This window comes from Ruditapes philippinarum, unplaced genomic scaffold, assembly GCF_026571515.1.
Source record: "Ruditapes philippinarum isolate M1 unplaced genomic scaffold, ASM2657151v2 ctg5055_1_1_1_1, whole genome shotgun sequence".
NCBI classification, from domain to species: Eukaryota; Metazoa; Mollusca; class Bivalvia; order Venerida; family Veneridae; genus Ruditapes; species Ruditapes philippinarum.
Window position 1 is genome coordinate 29,959 of NW_026862910.1, and position 22,960 is coordinate 52,918.

General features: G+C 34.7%; 1 protein-coding gene across 1 annotated transcript; it reads right to left on the reverse strand.

Annotated features, from left to right (window-relative positions):
* Positions 1–1,640: 1,640 nt before the first annotated feature.
* LOC132720589 (zinc finger protein 845-like) lies at positions 1,641–10,548 on the reverse strand. The gene is made up of 2 exons (XM_060704749.1): positions 10,411–10,548; positions 1,641–4,252 (listed from the first exon to the last, which is right to left on the reverse strand). Exon 2 carries the CDS (start codon positions 4,011–4,013, stop codon positions 2,124–2,126), a length of 1,890 nt encoding a protein of 629 aa, XP_060560732.1. The 5' UTR covers positions 4,014–4,252; positions 10,411–10,548; the 3' UTR covers positions 1,641–2,123.
* Positions 10,549–22,960: the final 12,412 nt, after the last annotated feature.

Genomic DNA, 22,960 nt, shown 5'->3' on the forward strand with positions numbered 1-22,960 from the left:
TTGGAGGTTAAGGGTTTTATTTCGGGTATGTGATAAAATGTTATATTATATTCGTGTATGTTCATAACTGACTTCACTTGTAGAATAACAAATATCATGCTCGAATAATACTCGTATAATTTTGTTCATATTGTTTAATGAATTTAGTATTGAAGCTTAACTCATCCTATACCCTATTATTCATATTATATATAAATGAAGCTTTTACTTATGATTATCTTGTGTCCCAGGTTATATATACTTCATATAAATGAGGCAAATACTCAAAGCGAGCCCTTCAGACATGTCAGAGAAATTTTAGTTCAAATACATTTCACTACAAGTTTAGCTCACCAAAATTCCTTCTTAAGCTAGGACAACACTAAAATTATTAATATGTACATATGGTTATAAACAGGGGTTCAGGTATAGTAGCTGTGTTTACACGGATCTTGCAATGAAAGTAGAAGCCGACATGTTAACTTATATTATGTTCATAGTAAACTTAAAAAATCCTTAATGGCCAATAATTGTGAATGAAACGAAAAGATAAAAAGATAAAAAAAAAATCACCATTGTGTACAAAAATAGGTTCTACCGAGATTTGAACTCGGATTGCTGGATTCAAAGTCAAAAGTAAACATTTTCAAGATATCACATGTTACCTATACGAACATTTACCAGCTATTTGAAATGAACTCAGAAAATGTCCTTATCCTATCTCTTTCATTCAATTTTTCATTAATATTTGGCATTAAACACAGGCACTCTTTTATGCGGATTTACTTCATTATTGTGGCCAAAGAAAGGCAAATAACTGTGGACTGATTCCTATTTAAATACTTTGGTCCTGGATGGTTTTAACATGAACAGCAATTACACAAATTAGTCGCTGTGTTTTAAAGAGTCTCTTTTTTAATTGTAATTACATTCTTTAGTATGAGAATGAAAATTTGTACCTTATAGTTTTATACAAGTACAAGTATTATAAAACAAGTAACCGGGATATTATCTAAGATCCATCTATATTTTATTTCCAAACTGACACGTTACAATCGTTTTTATGAACTGACTCACGGATTTATATTACACAATATAGTAATATAAATCCGTGACTGACTGTAATCATTGAAGAGCAGACTTTCTTGGAGAACTCTGTGAAAAATTGACTAACGAAAAGTAAACGTAAAGTTCTGCCCATTCTTTAAGGCAGCATTCCTTAAGTAAAAAGGTTTTTATATTTAAATGATAAAATCATCTTATCGGTATTGTCATAAGTGTGATAAGATGAATTTGTTAAGAAAACGCTTAATCACACACTTCAAACTTCTCTTTCTCATCGCCAGTGTGTATTGTCATAAGTGTGATAAAATGAATTTCTTGAGAAAACGCTTTTTCACACTCTTCAAACTTATGTTTCTTATCGCCATAGTATATTGTCATATGTAGGTTTGGTTCACTTTGGTGAGAAAATGTTTTTTCACACACTTGACACTTATGTTTCTACTAGCCAGTGTGTATTATTTTCATATGTGTGATAAGAGAAACTTGTGTTTGTTTGTTTGTTTCATTTTACGCCTTTTGCCAACAGTATTTCAGTCATATAGGCGGGTAGTTTACTAACCATCGTTCCTGGAGAGTTACACCAGTACTAGACTAGCTTTTTTTTTTTTTTTTTTTTTTTAAATGCGTTTATTTAAGGTCGCCACCTGAAAGCCCATATGGGCGACCATACACTCAAGTCGGGCCATCCTAGAGCGTCCCACCGAGATTTTTTCGTCAATTTTTTAGACTACCTTCCTCCGCGCTAAACTATCAAAGCATCTCCCGGGGATCGAACCCACGCCAGAGAGGTAACTGGATTAGAAGTCATCGACTCTAACCCATCAACCACGGGGGCGGTATAGAAACTTGTGTAGAAAATCCTTTTATACCACATATTTCACACTTCATTTCTTATCGCCAGTTTGTATTATCATATGTGTGATAAGATGAATTGGTTGAGAAAACACTTCATCACACTTATGTTTTGTATCGCAATTGTGTATTCCTTGAGAAAACGTTTCAATACACACATCGCACTTATGTTTCTTTGCGCCAGAGTAAATGAAGGTTCAATACACTTTGGTGAGAAAAGGTTTTTATCACACACTTGAAACTTTTTCACAACTCTTTTCACCAGTATGTATTGCCATATGTGTTTTCAGAGAATAGCAGTTTGAAAATTCTTTATCACAAAAATTACATAAATGCTTATTCTCGCCAGTGTGTATTGTCATATGTCTAATTAAATGACTTTTTTGAGAAAATGCTTTAACACATATTTTACATTTATGATTCTTCTCGCCAGTATGTATTTTCATATGCATAATCAAATTACTTCCATGAGAAAATGCTTTATCACATATTTTACATTTATGATTCTTCTTGCCAGAATGTGTTCTCTTATGTGTGATCAAAGCACCTCGATGAGAAAATGTTTTGTCACATACTTCACATTTATGATTCTTCTCGCCAGTGTGTATTGTCATATGTGTGATCAAATTACTTCGATAAGAAAATGCTTTATCACATAATTTACATTTACATGTATGTATTTCTTCGCCAGTGTGTATTGTCATATGCCTGTTCAAAGAACCTCGTTGAGAAAATGCTTTATCACATATGTTACATATATAACTTTTCTCACCAGTATGTGTTGCCATATGTGTGATCAAATTACCTCCATGAGAAAATGCTTTATCACATATTTTACATTTATGATTCTTCTTGCCAGTATGTGTTCTCTTATGTGTGATCAAAGCACCTCGATGAGAAAATGTTTTGTCACATACTTCACATTTATGATTCTTCTCGCCAGTGTGTATTGTCATATGTGTGATCAAATTACTTTGATAAGAAAATGCTTTATCACATAATTTACATTTACATGTATGTATTTTTTCGCCAGTGTGTATTGTCATATGCCTGTTCAAAGAACCTCGTTGAGAAAATGCTTTATCACATATGTTACATATATAACTCTTCTCACCAGTATGTGTTGCCATATGTGTGATCAAATTACCTCCATGAGAAAATGCTTTATCACATATTTTACATTTATGATTCTTCTTGCCAGTATGTGTTCTCTTATGTGTGATCAAAGCACCTCGATGAGAAAATGTTTTGTCACATACTTCACATTTATGATTCTTCTCGCCAGTGTGTATTGTCATATGTGTGATCAAATTACTTTGATAAGAAAATGCTTTATCACATAATTTACATTTACATGTATGTATTTTTTCGCCAGTGTGTATTGTCATATGCCTGTTCAAAGAACCTCGTTGAGAAAATGCTTTATCACATATGTTACATATATGATTCTTTTCGCCATTATGTGTTGCCATATGAGTGATAAGATATTGTCCTCGAGAAAATGCTCTATCACAAATTTTACATACATGATTCTTTTCGCCAGTATGTATTGTCATATGTAAGATCAAATTACCTCGATGAGAAAATGTTTTACCACATATTTTACATTCATGTTTTTCCTCGCCGGTATGTGTTGCCATATGTCTGATCAAAGTACTTTGTTGAGAAAATGATTTATCACATATGTTACATATATAATTCTTCTCGCCAGTATGTGTTGCCATATGTCTGATCAAATTACCTTGATGAGAAAATGTTTTACCACATAATTTACATTCATGTTTTTCCTCGCCGGTATATATTGTCATATGCGTGATCAAAGTACCTTGTTGAGAAAATGCTTTATCACATATTTCACATTTATGATTCTTCTCGCCAGTACATGTTGCCATATGTATGATAAGATGTTGTTCTTGAGAAAATGCTTTATCACATACCTTACATACATGATTCTTTTCGCCAGGGTGTATTGTCATATGTGTGATCAAATTACATTGTGTACCTCGATGAGAAAATGTTTTCTCACATATTTTACATTTATGTTTTTTCTCGCCAGCATGTATATGCGTGATCAAAGTTTCTTGTTGAGAAAATGCTTCGCCGCATATTTTACACATATAATTCTTCTCACCAGTATGCGTTGCTATATGTATGTAAGATATCGTTCTTGAGAAAATACTTTATCACAAATTTTACACACATGACACTTCTCGCCAGTATGTATTGTCATATGTGTTTTCAAAGAACATCTTATTTCTTTGCACACCTCATTTTTGCAATTCAGGTGATAACTTCTCACAAAGTGTTTCTTTACTATCCAGATTGCCAGCTTTTGTTTCCTTGTTGGAAGTAAGACCTGGAATTAAAGAAATCATCATATATAACACTTGTAAAATTCACCTTATATTTACAAATTCTAACATTTTAGATTCCTACAGACACTCAGGGTCGTCAAGTTTGCTTTCAAAGTTTCATTGTACAATGTACTGATATATGGGAATATTCATCTTACTAAGAAAATGCATGTGGAACTGTAAACTTAAATAGTTATGTTTTTATTGTTTCAATAAGTTTAATTGTCAACACCTTTAAAAAGGAAAAAGGACCAAAAATAACTATTGTTGGGCTCTGATTACTGCATCAATTACTGGCAGTGGAAGTTTGTTCCATAATTTTAGATTGAGTTTGCATGTTCAGTGAAACACATTCTAAAATTCATTTTCAGTGCCTGTATAGGCTTTGATTTAGGCTAATTGATTGTGCTTTTATGTTCGATATTTATCTATTTAAAATACAGTTTCTGTAATTTGCTAATATTGTTTTTGCTTTTCACTGTTATTTTATTTTGAATGTTTTATTTATTCACTTATTCCACTCAGATCACACCGTTTTGACTACAAGTTTCTTTGGCCATAATGATTAATTATTACATGTGCTTCATTAACAAAATATGATTTAATAATTTATCTTTCATACAAATAAAACAACAAATCAAAAGCATAAAAAACAATGGCATTCTAACTAAAACTATTTGTTATTTAAATGATAAAAAAAGCTTTGCATGACTGTACTTTGTATACTTTGATGACATTTTTCAAGATGACAACACATGCATTTCCTTCAAATTCTTTTTTTTTTACAAAATGACGAAGCAATACACAGATTGACAGTTCCAAACTAGCTGACGACAGACTATTTCTATCAGTAGCGAGTACAGTAAAGACAAGTAGATGTTTTGATGCTAAAGCATCAAGTCGCCGGATAGAAAAATGATTGTATTATCATAAGTATACTAAGAAAATATCAGTTTAATTAATGGTTCAAGAATAAAGAAAAAAAGAACAATATGTTGAGTAACTGTTTATTCACAATAAAACATCATATATATGAAGCAAACTTGCTTAGCAGTAGTGTCAAGGAACTGGTATGGTTATTAAATAAGCAAGTATTGTCTGGCAATATTGACCTGAGACACATTAATTTTCGGGAGGTGTTTCGTTACTTTACGTAACTTATGATTAATGCTAAAGATTTTATTAATAGTATAGATCAATAAATATTGCTTGATGGCCTAGTGGTGGTTAGTATGACGAAGTTGTGACCTAGTAGGCCAAGTTCAAATCTTTGAAAATCCTTTTTACAGTTTTCATAAAACTATTTTTATTATTTCTTTTAACTATATGAAACATAAGTTGATAAATAGTGTTTCATTTCTAGCATTTTTTTTATTTCATAATTTGATAAATTTTGTAAGGCGAGTGATAATGCTTGTTATCTACCTTATACATATACCATTACACCAGACATCGAAATCCGTATTGTATATTTCAGAATCTGATAATTATCGCCAAATAATTAACGGTCATCGAATATTTGCGAAGTGACTCTGAACATATATATGTTTTAATTATTGCATAAAACAAAGAAATTCTAACGTAAAAGTGGTATCTCCATAAAAAAAATATTCATATGCGCTATCGAAAATATGTATAATTTAGTTGAAATCAATATTCCTGTCCTTACATACGATATAGTTAACATTTAATTGCCTTTCCGTTCGATAAGATATATCAACAGAAAGATATTTTATTAATTTTTTCTATGTATCTAATAAGATTCCGGATCCATACCGTTATACCGTTTTGGTAACCTGCGCAACGGAAATTGACGGAATATAACGAAGACGACGATTACCACAATTTATTTCAATTAATGTGCCTATTTAGCATAAATCTATTTTATAATGTTCAACCTTAACTAAACCAGAAAGGGCCAAGTTAAAACCTTTCCTAAGAATAAATGAAAAGGTTTTGAAAATCTATTCTTTAATGTGTAAATTATGGATATACAGACCTACATGTAAACATATAAAATATGGTACTTATCGGCCGCCGTACCTTTTTCCAACTATTCACAAGTTTCAGCAATCTGAATCTGTTACTATTAAAAGATTTTAAAACAATAACATACAATGTGTAGTCACAGGATTCTTACAAACAGGGAGAATCTGTTTATAATTAGATAAAATAATGAAATATAAAAGGTCTCAGAAGATATAAACAACCAAATAATTTAAACGTGTCATTTCAAATATCATTCATGATTTATCTATCATAAAATAGAAATGCTTGACACCTAGAAAAAAGTAAAAGTATCCCTATATTCAATGACTGGTCCATAGGGAAACATTTTTAATTCATTTTATAAAATTGTAATGTTTTTTCTAAGATGTCAATATTTGTATATTTCACTTCCTTGAGCAACGTTACTTTATGTTTGAATTTTTAAGATTATGAAAAATAATTGTGGCTCTTAATTGTTCAATAATTGATTTGCTTTAATTTTCATATTTTAAGGCCTTTTCCTACCATAGATATAATATTAAACTGTTACAAATATAGTCGCCGGTTTCTACCGGCAACTTATAACCAATATCAAATTAAACATACAAGAGCAAATACGGGTACTTAGTAAAATTCTTGATTAAAGACTCATAATGACATATGCATTTTTCGACTTTCGTATAATTTTGCCGTACAGCTAGACAATACAGTGTGTCCTGGCTATCTATACATGACTCATGTACGGCTAGAACCTTTGGGTAGCCAAACAGGCCAGTACGGCTAACCACTCACTTTATCGATTCTAACATGACACCAACAACATCAACAAATAAATGCTGTCGTACCTGATATTAAGCTAAATTGTGCCTCATTTGTTTCGATACTTATTTTCAGCATGTCGGCTTTTCCATGTTCAATATGGAAACATTCGGGGCGTGTTCATTTATTTTGATTCTTTTGACATAATATTTACATGGCAAACATCCCTGATATATAATTTTTCGCTTTGGAATATACAAATATTTACAGGCATGTCAAACAGGTTGAAGAATTAGGTCACGCCATCATATCGATGCATTGTGAGAATCACTCAGTTTGTCAAAGTTTGGAAAGCCTGAACCATCTTTATGTTAGATTTTTCAGTCAATTAGAATCTAAGATGTCTGTTTTAAACTGTCAGCATAAATTTAGGAACTTTCAACAGACAGTTAATGTACTTTTAATAATAACCCACTATTTATAATCTACAAGATCTGACAGTACTGGAAACATGTTGTTGATCACTTTTACAGCATAAAACAAATGCGAAAGATTTTCGTGACACTGTTGTAAATGTAAACAACCAGCAGCTAGTGCATTTTGCAAAAAAATCTAAAGATTTGTAAATAGATCGATACAATGCATAGCATGATGCAGCACGAAATACCCAAATATACCCTGGGATATACGATAACTTATCATATGTCCCAGATATACCCACATTTATTTTTGTTTTTGTAAAATATAGATAATAATCAGAAATAAATAAATATTTATAAAAATAATATGACTTACCCTGCTATAACTTTCATTCATTCCATTGAAATGGGCAGTTAAGATGTTAATAAAGTTGTGACATTTGCTTATCTACTATATAGGTAACTTATGAAAGTACTTGCAATTTTAAATCAATATACATGTATATTTGTTGTCTACACTTACATTTATAAGGTGTAATTTTGTTGAGATTTCATATCATATACAAGTGTCCATGTTTAAAAAAATAGCTTTCATGGAGTACATATATATATACTGTGCTCCTCTTAATTCACGGTACTTAACACTTTGAACCAAGAAAGAAAACAACACTTGAAACTTATGGTACAAAAATTGTCATAAGCTGTAACTTATTGGTATTTTCTGCTGTATGACATAAGGAAACAACAATATTTTCAGTCAAAATCAGTTTAAATGGACCAGACGTAGACCATATGTCGGCCATTTTGAAAACTGTATGTCATCATTTAAATCGCGGTAATCACCGTAATGGTGTAACATTTCAGTTTTTTTATGTTTCAGTCAAAACTTCTACATGTTATTTTGCTTCATTTTAATTATTAAAACTATCTTTACTTTGTTACTCAAAATTGATTTTTTCAACAAACAAGAACATTTAGAAAATGACGATTGTTTCAGACGTATGCACGAATTTAATGGACTATTGTTGCTTTTTGCAGAAGTTTGTAAAATGTTGTTCTGTTTTACGTCAAAATCTACAGATTTAAAATATTTTGCACAAAAACTTATTTGTTTGGGTGTCTGAATAAAATATGTCAATTCTGGCCAATTTTAACACTGGTTACATGAAAATATGCCATTACCGTGGAATTAGTGATGACGCGGAATTAGTGATGTTCAGTGAATGTCAGACGTTTCACTCCCAAGACGTTTCACTATTGAGACGTTTCACTCCCAAGACGGTTCACACCTAGACGTTTCACTCCCATTTTGTCAATTGTATGGACGTTTCACTCCCAATTTTTAGAGATGTTTACTAGGAAAGTTAACAAATTTATTATAATTTCATTAATATCAAACAGTGTAAAAAGGAAATTCAATTTAATATTTCATTTTGTTGATTTCAATGGTATTGTTAATACCAATTATTAGAAGGTTACTCATTTAATTATTGGTTGAGTGATAAGAGGTGTAAATGAAAGACAAATTTCTGAAATATCACTTTTAATTTTATTATAAGTGTATACTTTTAATTTTATTATAAGTGTAACAACATAAGAAAATTCTATTTACTGTAAATTAAAAAAAAAAATAGAATAACATAGAAAGAACAACAAAGACATATTATCATATTAAGTATCAGTTTAAATATTGAAATCACTACCAGTAAAGTAATTATTATTATTCAAGTAATAAAAAATATCAATATACTAAATATATTGTCTATATATATTGATTATTTTTTGTAAGTCTTAAACAATGAAATGCGAAACATGTGTATAAAATACATTATATTTTAATATCACACATTTGAAAACAGTATTGCACCGATAAAACGTTGAAATTTCCCTTTTTCCCTTTGCAAATAAAGGTGTATTCAGTTGTTATCTCCTGCCGACTCCCGCCATCTTGTCAAAATGGAAAGCCCCTCCCGCGCTTTTCAATTTTATTTTCTCCGGAAGCGTAAAAGGGTCATCTTTTTACAAAATTTGAAAAGAAAACAGAACAACGATTTTAATCATAAAAATAAAATTAAAAAAAGTAAGATGGTAGTGATGATTTCAGGTGTCCCGGGTGTAGTAGTGAACAGTAAAATAACAAACCCTTGATGTAAATAAGTTTGTGTTACAGTTTTGTTTGAACAGTTTGAACAGTTTAAATTAACTTTTCATTAACTGGACTCACAAACTTTATATTGATAGTACTACTGGGACACCATACTTTAAAAACGAGCTACCGTGACGTCATTCATAACACATGCGCAAGATCACCGGACAATTGGATATTGAGATTAAACATGGTGTTAAGTGTTTACATTGTTGCACTCTTGCATTTCAATGAGTTATTTCCAAAAAATATTTGTGTCTATATGTCTTTAAGATTTTTGCAAATAGGAAAATAATTATGATTTTTTTGTATTTATTTGAATCGTAAAAAATTAGCCGATAAGTGCTTAGGTGCGCAAGATTACCGGACAGCATCGTATATCATAAGTATCAAAATAATTTTGGTATAAAAAAGGGAGTGAAACGTCTTCAAGACGTTTCACTCCCATTTGGGTGTGAAACGTCTTGGTGTGAACCGTCTTGGTGTGAACCGTCTCAATAGTGAAACGTCTGTCTACCATGTTCAGTATACCTGTATTTTGGTTCAAAACATAATGATAGGAAAATGTATAGATTTATCATTACATCTTAGTGAAAGTCTATATTGTATTGATGATTAAAACATCACTTTTAAGTATAAAATATTTATTTATTTAGGCAATATTTGGGTAAATTTTGGGGTATTTTGTGCTGCCCCGATACAATGGGGTTCGACTACACACAGTAAGATAAACCTCCGATAGACGACACTGTTAGAAAAGATGTTTGTACTCATAGAAAAATGTATTTATTCAAAGTCTGAAATCAAATGAAACTAAATCTATGTCAAAATATTAAATATTTTTTACCTGATATTCTATTGAAACAAACTGTTAAACGAAAAATATTTTTGCAGGATCAATGACGATCATTTATCAAAGGGGAGTAACCATGTGTGATATACTATTTGCCAATCCGGTCACTTCCGGTTCCCGGTCTCTCCCGGTCTCTTTTGACCAGCAAATACAAGAAACCGAAGAATAGTATCATATTTACTGGCCCGGTCTGTACTTGTCGTCGAATGATTAATAGTAAAAACTTGTGTTTCATTATGAAAATGATGTTATTATATAATTATTTGAAAATGATCTAATACACCTTGTGTAACCATTATACCAATAGATCTAATGAAGTCAGATTAGTCTAATGAAGTCAGATTGGGTTTTCCTCTTTCCAGACTGCATGATTTTTAACGATTTGATGGTGTCACTCACTATCTACTATGAACTGTTTGATAACAAATATGTCACATTTGTAGCTATCGGCATTATAATTTTACACAAAACTTAATTGTTTTACTATGCTAGACTACATTCAGACTATATGAATGTTTTTCTATTGCATGATTAACATTTAAAGGGGGAACTAGGGCGAATGCTGTAAATTTTATCTACTTTATTGACTGAAATATTATGTATATTATTATGCCTACTTAAATAAAATTGTTCTACTGCAAAAAAATGATATAAACAAGACTGCATAAGACCACACAACTTGAAATTACTTAGTACCTAAAATGAAAACAATTGAAGGTCTACCAGCACTATGGTACACTTGCTATGTACTTGCTGTTATATAAGTATACCTTCCACAGAAACCGCATGTATCTGATAGTATTCCAGCTCTGCTCTACATCAAAGCTAACCACAAGACATGCTACGACATAACCAATTACTAGTCAACACACCTTCTGCTGAGTATTTGCAGACGGAAACATACCAGTACCAGCAATAAACTCTCCGACAAGAAGTCTTCCTAGTATATTTAACTCTACTACTTCTCGCCAATTCAAATGACGTCAAAGTAAACCCTGGACCCCACTAAACGACAGCACTGTCTACCCATATCACCAGACAGTAACATGGGATCACCTGGCCGTTGTTTGCCACACCTAGCTGTGACCAATGGTACCACCTAAATTGCTAAGATGTTCACTCTTGAACCTTAAGTATCCTAAATCCTTCTCTGCAACAACCTAAACTAGAGCTGTACGCTTTGACCTTCATCCGCTATCAATGTCAAATCCTTTTGAATTACTATCGCTTTCAAGCATAAATCTGCAGAGCCCAAAGACACAACAACAGTTAAAAACTCTTCACTCATCAACTCCAGAAAGAAGTGGAAACCTAAAGAAGAAACCACCAAAAAATCTACCACTTAAATTCCTGAATGTTAACTGCCTGTACATTAAGAAAAAGCAATACAGAAAAGAAAACCTCATAGACAACACCAAACCTGATATTATGATCACAGAAACATGGCTGGACCCCTCTATCACCGACAACCAAATCGTCCCGGACAACATTAAACTATGGCTAAATGATCGAAAGACAGCCAATGGCGGAGGCGTACTTATCGCAGTCTAGGACTCAATGCTCAGCACAGACATCCAAGAACTCCAAACAGGCTGTGAGATAGTCTGGGCCAAGGTCAACATTGTTGGAGCCAAATCATTGCTTCTTTCCTCGTTCTACCACCCCAAAAACATCAGATGAACACAGCTTGCTACAATTCCAAGAATCTGTTAGTTGTGCTACATCAATCAAAGACACCGTACTACTCATCGTGGGCGACTTTAACCTCAAAGGCTGGCCTGGAAATCAAAAACTCTGAAAGTAGGCACGGCCAATGCACGCCTCCACTATCAGTTCTCAGACTGCCTAGATGTCAATGGATTTATCAAAATTATTAAAGATACAACAAGAAATAACAACACTCTTGACCTCGTTATAACAAACCTCCTAGCAAAGTACAGCAAATTACAACAATGCTCGGCATGTCTGACCATGACACTGACCTCATTGAGCTTGACCTTAGCCCTGTCACCCATATCCACACAACCCGGAAAATCCCCCTGTAAAAGAAAGCTCGATTGGATAGCATTACATCAAAAGACTATTTCGGAAACGTGACCGTCTCCATAAGAAAATGAAAACATCCAAAGACAAACAACATCAAAAAACAACATCAAAGAAATTACAAGAACTGCAAAAACTTAGTGTAGAAGAAACTCCGACAAGCATACTGGACATATGTTGACAATATTGTGACACCGCAGCTTACAGATCCAAACTTACACAGCAGTCAGAAACGTTTCTGGACCTTCATTAAACACAAGAAGAAAGAGAATCAAACAATTACTGGACTAGAAGAACACGGACAATACATTCCGTTCAAAGTTCAAAGCGAACGTACTAGACCGGCAGTTCCAATCTGTATTCACAGACAACATCACAGTCACTGTTAATGGCTTCAAGAAGGGGGACTACGTCAATCAACAGTCAACCCATCCTGTAGCCCCTGAGATATCCATAATCTCTCACGGAATCACCAAACTCATTCTCGCACTGAACCTGTATAAAGCTGCAGGACCCGACACCATAAGTCTTTGCATCCTCAAAGAATTGGCAACTGACATCGCTCCCAAACTCACCACCATCTTCACTCTATCACTAGAAAATAGCACCATCCCTAATGACTGGAAGACAGCCAATGTATCCCCAGGCGACAAGAAAGGAAGGCAGCAGATATAAACTATAAAACTATTGCCCTGTCTCACTAACCTGCATCTGCTGCAAGCTCCTAGAGCACATTGTCACCAGCCTCATCACGAACCATGCCGAAAAACAGAAGATTCTTTATCCTCTCCAACACAGCTTCAGAAAGGGCAGATCCTGTGAAACATAGCTTCTTGAATTCACAGAACATGGAAATGGCAAATAGACTGATGTTCTCATCATGGACTTCGCCAAGGCCTTCAACAAGGTATGACACAGCAACTTATCCTACAAACTGGAGCACTACGGCACCAGGGCCAGACAAACCTGTGGTTTCAGGCTTTCCTAAGCAACCGATCCTTATCTGTAATCTTGGAAGGGGTAACCTAAGATACAGTAACTGCAGAATCCAGCGTCCCAGTCTGTTCTGGCCCGAGTCTGTTCCTGTTCTACATCAATAACATCCCAGAGGGTCTCAACGCAGTCGTCCGACTATTTGCAGATGATATGCTGGCCTCCCTCGCCATCACCAACAAGTCCGACTGTTCCACCCTACAAGCTTGCCTCGACAAACTAGCTGTCTGGGAAGAGAAGTGGAAAATGTCATTCCACCCAGACAAATGCCGAGTCCTCACCATCTCCAAGAAAAGAAGCCCCATCTGCCACAACTACACTCTTCATGGTCATACTCTAGAGCACGTCACACCAGCTAAACACCTCGGATCAACTTTGACTGGGGCCAACATATACATAACATCTGCAACAAAGCCAACCATGCCACCAGCTTCCTGCAAAGAAACTTTAACATCACCTCTACATCCACCAAAGAAACGGCCTACAAAGCTCTAGTCCGCCCCAAATTGGAGTATGCAAGCACTGTCTGGGACCCCCACGAGAAAAAGACAAACACCGTCTAGACATGGTCCAATGACGAGCTGCACAGTTCTGTATGTTAGGAACAAGTATCACAACAGGTCCAGCGTCACAGACATGCGAGCAGACCTGGAATTGAAATAATTACAACAGCGTCGTAAGGAGGTCAGGCTGATCATGCTCTACAAATTCATCAACAACAAGGTCGCTCTAGACAACTCACAACTCATGCCTATAAGAAATACACATAACCTATTCTACAAGATGCTCTACTGCCGCATCCAATATCGTGAACAATCCTTCTTCCACGCACCATCAAAGACTGAAACAGCTTTCCTCCAGATGCTTTTTCAGCCGGTACAGTTGAATCATTCCGTACTCATCTGTCCCAACCCTTTATCTAAACCGCATGCTTGTCTGTTTTTAAGCTGCACTGTATATATGCCTCACTATTTTACTCTTTCTTTCTTTCTTACGCATTAACCTGGCATTCCTTACTTGAAGGTGGCCAGTATATTGGAAAAAGAAGAAGTATACCCCAGTATTAAGTGACCCAAGGTTTGTAGAGAATCTGGGCCAGAACTTCCAGAAGAATATTTTTGTAGTATTTTGAAGTAGTATAGGCGTCTCTTTAACGTCACGATTGCGCATGCGCGGCGCCATATTGGATTCTTTTTTTAGAATGACATCATCGTTCTATATTTAGAAATTCATTTTTAATCTCCCGGAAGTATACGGAGCTGACTCGTATACACGAATTAAGGCTTGAATCGCGGACATTGAAGGTCAGGTCCTCGGCCCTAGACGGGGAGATAATATTTCAAATGAAAATTATACACATGTATCCATAAAAAATATGAATAAAATGACTTACCTTCCAATTAGGACATTTTGTATTTGAATAATAGTTTGTATTATTCATATATCATTTTTAAGAAAAAGTTGTATAAAAACTGATTAAGTATTAAAATATTATTTCAAATGTGTTTTTTTTATAAACATTCCAAATAAAAGAAAATGCGTTAGTAATAAGATATAATTGAAAACTGACTGACTAATTGACTCTTTATAATACAATGAATAAGACAATTAATTAATTTAAATGTGTTTCTTCATAAACTTTTTAACATATAACAAAATATATGAAATTAATTTTCAATTTAATTCGATATTATGAGTCAGTCAAATAATGTTTCTATATAAGATAATAATAAGGACTTTTACTGTAAAATAATTTAATAAATATTTGCGTAAAATACATACATACGATGTTGACTTTTCGGCGTTCCGCAACGAAATGACTCTTTCAAGTTTTTTGTATTCCTAAATACGCATGACCGGTTCTAGTGACCTCATTAGCTAATTTAAAAACGGACAAAAGGCTATTCAGGTGTCAAAATTAATCCATTCAGAATGTCAACAATGTTTGGCGTATGTTGATTTAAGAGCAGATGTGCGGACAATGGTCCATTCAACTGTTAAAATTAATCCCTTTAAAGTTGCCACGCTGTTTGGCGTGTGTTTATTTAGGGACGACTACTTTAACAATGGTCTATTCAAGTGCCAAACCTAACTTGTTTACATTATTTGGCTTGTGTTTACTTAAGGATGGAAACTTTAACAAAGGTTCATTTAACTGTCAAAATTAATTCCTTTAAAGTCGCCGCGATGTTTGGCGTCTTGTTTATTTAGGGACGAATACTTTAACAATGGTCTATTCATGTGCCAAGGCTAGCTTGTTTACATTATTTGGCGTGTGTTGATTTAAGTTCGAAAGAGTTAACAAAGGTCCATTTAACTGTTAAAATGAATCTCTTTTAAATTTGCCACTTGGTCTGGCGTATGTTTATTTAGGAACGGATATGCGGACAATGCTCCATTCAAAAGTTTATCCGTCTAAAGTAAAAAGCGGGTTAGCAATAAGCTATTGTAGTGTCAGTTTACCACTGGGGTATAATTTTAAACTCATTTTGGAAAAGAAATGCCAACATGTTTTTAAAACTGATCACCACATAGAAAAAAAAACTTTTATCAATGGTCACTAAAACCGAACAAAAATACAACAGAAAAAGCGTTTTTCGTCTTTTGTGCAACATTTTACGATATACATTTTGATTTTTTTCGCATAAAATGATAGACCTGACAGAATGCTTCAAAATAAACCCTAGGTTCTCGATTCGATTTTTAGCCGTTCTCGAGTTATGCTAATTAGCGATTTTTAAACCAATTTTTAAAAGTCCATAAAACCGTTAGATTTATATGCCGTTTGAAAGATATCTGCGAGTAGATACAGAAAATGTATTATTATATGGATCTATCTCTTACCGTTTTTGAGATAGGAGAGTTTGGATATGGCAAACAAAATCACTCATGCGGAAAAACGCGCATAACTTTTTCGTTTATGAACGAAACATAGTCGTGTTTGGTATCAAATTGAAGGTCTTGACGAGTACATTTTAGTCACGCGATCAAACCGGATGTCAAAATTCTGGAAACAAAGTGATCCCTCGGAAGCATTAATCACAACAAAATAACATAAGAATTGCAGACTCGGTTTGATTGAGTCTGTACATGAGGGATAATGAATAAGTGCAACATCCCTCACGCCCCCTAGCACCGGCTTGAGCGGTACTCAATTCTCAACACTTTATAGTGCTGGCATCAATGATCCCGAAGGACCAGAAAATATAACAACAGTGAAGTGAAGTACGGGGCAACTTTTTACGGCTGCCACACGGCACTTGACACCTGCTGTTGTGAAGTACAAAATTTCTGGAAACAAGTGATCCCTCGGGAAGCATTAATCACAACAAAATAACATAAGAATTGCAGACTCGGTTTGATTGAGTCTGTACATGAGGGATAATGAATAAGTGCAACATCCCTCACGCCCCCTAGCACCGGCTTGAGCGGTACTCAATTCTCAACACTTTATAGTGCTGGCATCAATGATCCCGAAGGACCAGAAAATATAACAACACTGAAGTGAAGTACGGGGCAACTTTTTACGGCTGCCACACGGCACTCGTGCGTGAAATTCATTTTTTCTCCCCAACCAACGGACCGATCTTATCAATACCTGTATCGGACGAAAGGTATTACTCACTAGATTTAGAAAATGTATAATTTTGTATCGCTGACTCAGATAGGACCCGATAAATGAAGTAAAATCACTCAAGCGTAAAATCTGGATTTACGCCTTTTTTAGTCAATATAACCCGGTCATGTTTGGTATCGTACGAAATGTTTTAAGGCGCTCTTAATAAATACGGACTAAAATCGGAATAAAAATCACTATTAAATCTTTTAATCATTCTTCATTGAAAATACTGTACTCGAAAATATAAACTCAACTATTACTGCGTTAATGATGTTTACTTTTATGACGTCCAATCACCAAATGACCGAAGTCACCAGTGCGATAACATCATACGCATGCGCTGATCTAAATTTAAAATGACATTGTCCAATTTAACAGCAGTTTCTCTTTTTCTTACGGACTAAATGTAACCAATCAGATAGAGGATTATTTGACCAATGATTTTGATCACGTGACTATAAATACCATAAATAGATGAATAACGTCATGCCAAAAATAGCAGCCAATCAGAATTTTTATACGTGTGTATAAAAATGAATACTTATTAGCGTATTGGCATATAAGCAAGATGAACGCCACTGACCGTACATCCTTCAACCAAAACATGGAATATTACGAAAGTAGACTTAAGAACGTTCGATACGTATCCAAACAATTACTCCCGAAAATAAGTACGAACTGGCAAGCGCGGGATTATACTACAGCGGGAAATCAGACTTGTGGGAGTGTTTCAGATGTCACATAAAATTACAGCGCCTGGGATTAGATCTGACATTGCATTGAGAGAACATCACAAGTGGTCACCCAATTGCGCAAATATATTAAAATAGTAGGCGCTCCTCAACAAAAAACCGTCCCCAATAGGCGGATTTGGTGCGTTTGTATCAACAACTAGGTCAACACCTTTGCGGATTTTGGAGGATTCGGTGGTTTAAGTTCAACGGTATCTACTGTTTCAAATTAGACGAAAAAAAATGTTGACATTCATTTGTATAACCATAACATTGATAGTGTACTACTGTATTGTAAACATATCTTTTGTGTTTCTTTGTAAGAATATGTTTACTGCGTATATTTTATCAATAAACATGTATGACCTGGAAAACAGGATTTGTCATCTATTAATTCTCCTGCTCCTTCAGCCACCACCATTAAAATCTCCTGCTCCTTCACCACCACTCAACCACCACCACCACCACCACCGCCGCCCGACGCCGCCGCCGCCGCCGCCGCCACCGCCGCCACCACCTCCACCACCACCACCACTAACAACAACAACACTTCACTCCAACGTAAAGAAGGGTGACTAACCAGTATAAGAACGAATACGTTCAGTGTACTTTGTGTCTTTTTTTAATAATGAATCAATGTCAAATTTGTCAACAACTTTTCTCAAGACGCGACGTCATGTTGAGAACCATCATCGTAACCTGCACGAGACTGACGAAAATTGTAAGAGATAACCATCCATCACCACAAATAACCCCTGGGTCAGAAAAGATGACGTTTTCAGCATCCGTTTTCGATGGTCGTCTCCGGGCCCAAGCGGTAGCGGGAAAACTGAATGGACAAAAACATTGCTTTTTATCCGATATAGTAAGTCCACCACCGAGGAGCGCATCAAAAATTTGGGTGTTACGGTCAATGGCAGATTCTATCGAACGAACTTCAGCGTAGAATTTACCCGGGATAGAATTTGGTTCATAGAATTCCCGACTACTTAATTGAATAGTCCAAAGTATATTGACGGGCGTAAAAGGAACTTGATCGTTTTTTGACGATTTGATGACACAGGCCAAATGTGACCAGAGAATCGCCGATCTTTTTACCAAAGGCAGTCACACACAGGAACATATCTATCGTGTATCTAACTCAAAATTTATTTCCTCAAGGAAAAGCCTGCAGAGATATCGTTGCGTTAAATACGCAGTACCTAGTATTGTTCAATAACCCCATTGACAGACAGCAGGTGGCTACGTTAGCGAGGAATATATCCTTCCTCCTATAACATCTTTTATGAAACGCTTCGAACGAGCAACATCAAGACCTCAAGGGTTATCTAGTGGTAAGACTTGAAATCCTCTACCTCAAGAACATGACCGTTTACGCGAAAAACATTTTTGAAAGTCAAAGCTAGGAAAAGACAGCATGCGTATGATTCCGAAAATGAGTTTAGCGGAGAATCAAACTTGTCTGACAATACTTTAAATGATGATGTTGATAATGATTATGAGGAAAAAGAGGAGGAAAATGAGTCAGAAGACGAAAATATTGGAATGAAAAGAAAGTCTTTCATTACGCGGGACCTCCTGGTAAGCGCATAAAAGAGGAAATAGAAGAAGAACGTGCACGTCATGACATATGGGATCGAAGATTTAAAAAGCCCCTCAGAGGAGGGCTTATTCCGGAACAATTTAAGGAACGACTAAACAGTTACATAGATCAAGAGTACTCTTTCGATGATGCTCTTTCTCGAGCTGCAAATGATGTGTTGCCGCATTTGAGGAAAATGTTGAGACAAAATTATGCACAATTTCTTATTGACTTTTATGTATTGCAAAAGGACCCTACTCAACAGCAAATTTTCCAGTCTGCGAGGAAACTTAGACATCAACACGGTATGAATTTTAAGGAATCTATTCGACATGCCATTAAACTAAGAAAAGATCTGTTTGAGGTTCTATGGCCCAGTCACGACATTAACATTTCTAATCATGAGAACGATAAAAACGATGAGGATGATGAAAATGCGTAAGAAGGATCGCCAGTCTTAAGTTAACAACGTTACAATGGGTTCCATAGAAGTATAACGATTATTAAACAAATGAAATGGGTCCCTTTTATAAAGATGATCCAGAGAAATAGTATCAACATTTCAAGGACTTGGGGGACGGGTACGTTAAAGCCGATCATAAAGGCCGTTACATTGTAGGTAGCGGCCATTCGCCGTAAAAGAGTCGAAACACTAGAAGCGAAAACTCAAAGCCCACCGAGGAAAAGCTAAAAATTAGCGGAAGGGAAGAGGAGCTAAAAAATACACAGCGTCCCTACAGTTAATTTGGTTAGCCCAGTGGCCCAAGCGATTGAAATTGCAAAATCGGAAGTTAAATGGAACAAAGATTCCAGTTATACCGGAGCGTAAGAAGCGCCGAACGGACAATGACTGGAGTCACTTGACTTACTAAAATGAACAATTATCAGTTAGAAAATATATTGCGAGGATATCCAGTGACAGTGTGTGCGGCTGATAAAATTCGCAAACAAAAAGGAAGATTCGTAATTTCCAATACGGATACGAGCAATGGCCCGGGTAAACATTGGGTGGCTTTTTATTTTCCCTCGAAAGGCCCTTACGAATTTTTCGATCCATATAATAATACATTTTCTGTATCTACTCGCAGAAATCTTTCAAACGGCATATCAATCTAACGGTTTTATGGACTTTTAAAAATTGGTTTAAAAATCGCTAATTGGTCATAACTCGAGAACGGCTAAAAGTCGAATCGAGAACCTAGGGTTTATTTTGAAGCATTCTGTCAGGTCTATCATTTTATGCGAAAAAAATCAAAATGTATATCGTAAAATGTTGCACAAAAGACGAAAAACGCTTTTTCTGTTGTATTTTTGTTCGGTTTTAGTGACCATTGATAAAAGTTTTTTTTGTTTTTTTTTTATGTGGTGATCAGTTTTAAAAACATGTTGGCATTTCTTTTCCAAAATGAGTTCAAAATTATACCCCAGTGGTAAACTGACACTACAATAGCTTATTGCTAACCCGCTTTTACTTTAGACGGATAAACTTTTGAATGGAGCATTGTCCGCATATCCGTTCCTAAATAAACATACGCCAGACCAAGTGGCAAATTTAAAGAGATTCATTTTAACAGTTAAATGGACCTTTGTTAACTCTTTCGAACTTAAATCAACACACGCCAAATAATGTAAACAAGCTAGCCTTGGCACATGAATAGACCATTGTTAAAGTATTCGTCCCTAAATAAACAAGACGCCAAACATCGCGGCGACTTTAAAGGAATTAATTTTGACAGTTAAATGAACGTTTGTTAAGGTTTCCGTCCTTAAATAAACACAATCCAAATAATGTAAACAAGTTAGGCTTGGCACTTGAATAGACCATTGTTAAAGTAGTCGTCCCTAAATAAACACACGCCAAACAGCGTGGCAACTTTAAAGGGATTAATTTTAACAGTTGAATGGACCATTGTCCGCACATCTGCTCTTAAATCAACATAGCCAAACATTGTTGACATTCTGAATGGATTAATTTTGACACCTGAATAGCCTTTTGTCCGTTTTTAAATTAGCTAATGAGGTCACTAGAACCGGTCATGCGTATTTAGGAATACAAAAAACTTGAAAGAGTCATTTCGTTGCGGAACGCCGAAAAGTCAACATCGTATGTATGTATTTTACGCAAATATTTATTAAATTATTTTACAGTAAAAGTCCTTATTATTATCTTATATAGAAACATTATTTGACTGACTCATAATATCGAATTAAATTGAAAATTAATTTCATATATTTTGTTATATGTTAAAAAAGTTTATGAAGAAACACATTTAAATTAATTAATTGTCTTATTCATTGTATTATAAAGAGTCAATTAGTCAGTCAGTTTTCAATTATATCTTATTACTAACGCATTTTCTTTTATTTGGAATGTTTATAAAAAAAACACATTTGAAATAATATTTTAATATTTAATCAGTTTTTAATACAACTTTTTATTAAAAATGATATATGAATAATACAAACTATTATTCAAATACAAAATGTCCTAATTGGAAGGTAAGTCATTTTATTCATATTTTTTATGGATACATATAATTTTCATTTGAAATATTATCTCCCCGTCTAGGGCCGAGGACCTGACCTTCAATGTCCGCGATTCAAGCCCTAAATCGTGTATACGAGTCAGCTCCGTATACTTCCGGGAGATTAAAAATGAATTTCAAAATATAGAACGATGATGTCATTCTAAAAAAAGAATCCAATATGGCGCCGCGCATGCGCAATCGTGACGTTAAAGAGACGCCTATACTACTTTTTGATATGAAATTCTAAGTTAAATTAGTGGATCCTACCCTCCTGAGCGGGGCCATTTTTTCTACCGGGACATGACTTCTATAACTTTTGTAGACCGCTAGGGAATGCTACATGCAAAATATCATGATAATATTATGAAACATTCTAAGTGAATTTAAGTTGAATTTAGATTACAGCCGTATTCAGACACGTATACATAGGAGGGGGGGGGGGCTTTAAGAGCCCAAACCCTTCCTTCGACTAGACAATGCGAGATATTGGTTACAACGTTTTCGGCATCCCATGCATGTTTTCAGAATAACCTGAGTTGACTGTGTATAGAGAGCATTCAATATTTTTCTTTAAAGTCAGTATTTATTTTTATCGTGTGGAATGAAAATAAATATTTAGGTGAAATATGATAATTTTCATACCACAAGATGAAAATAAATCCTGTATTTGTAGAATAAAGTTTTTTATCTGTTTCTTATGTACATTTTTTACATCACAATTTGAAAGACTTTCCCTTAAATTTTGCGCATTGACTGAATATAGCAAAAAGTCCGGCAAGACATCCGCGCAGCCTGATCAGGATCCATGCTGTTCGCTTACAGACCCTTTAACAAATAAAGAAACTGATAGCGAACAGCATGGATTCTGATCAGACTGCGACAATGCGTAGGCTGGTCTGGATCCATACTGGTCGCAAACCCATTATGTTGGTTTTGTCGTGACACGACTCAAATATAGTCTTAGTCGATTTTTTTAAAAAATGAATGCATATATGTTAATGAATACATAATTATATTGTGGACAATTTGTTGCAGTACATATTTTACA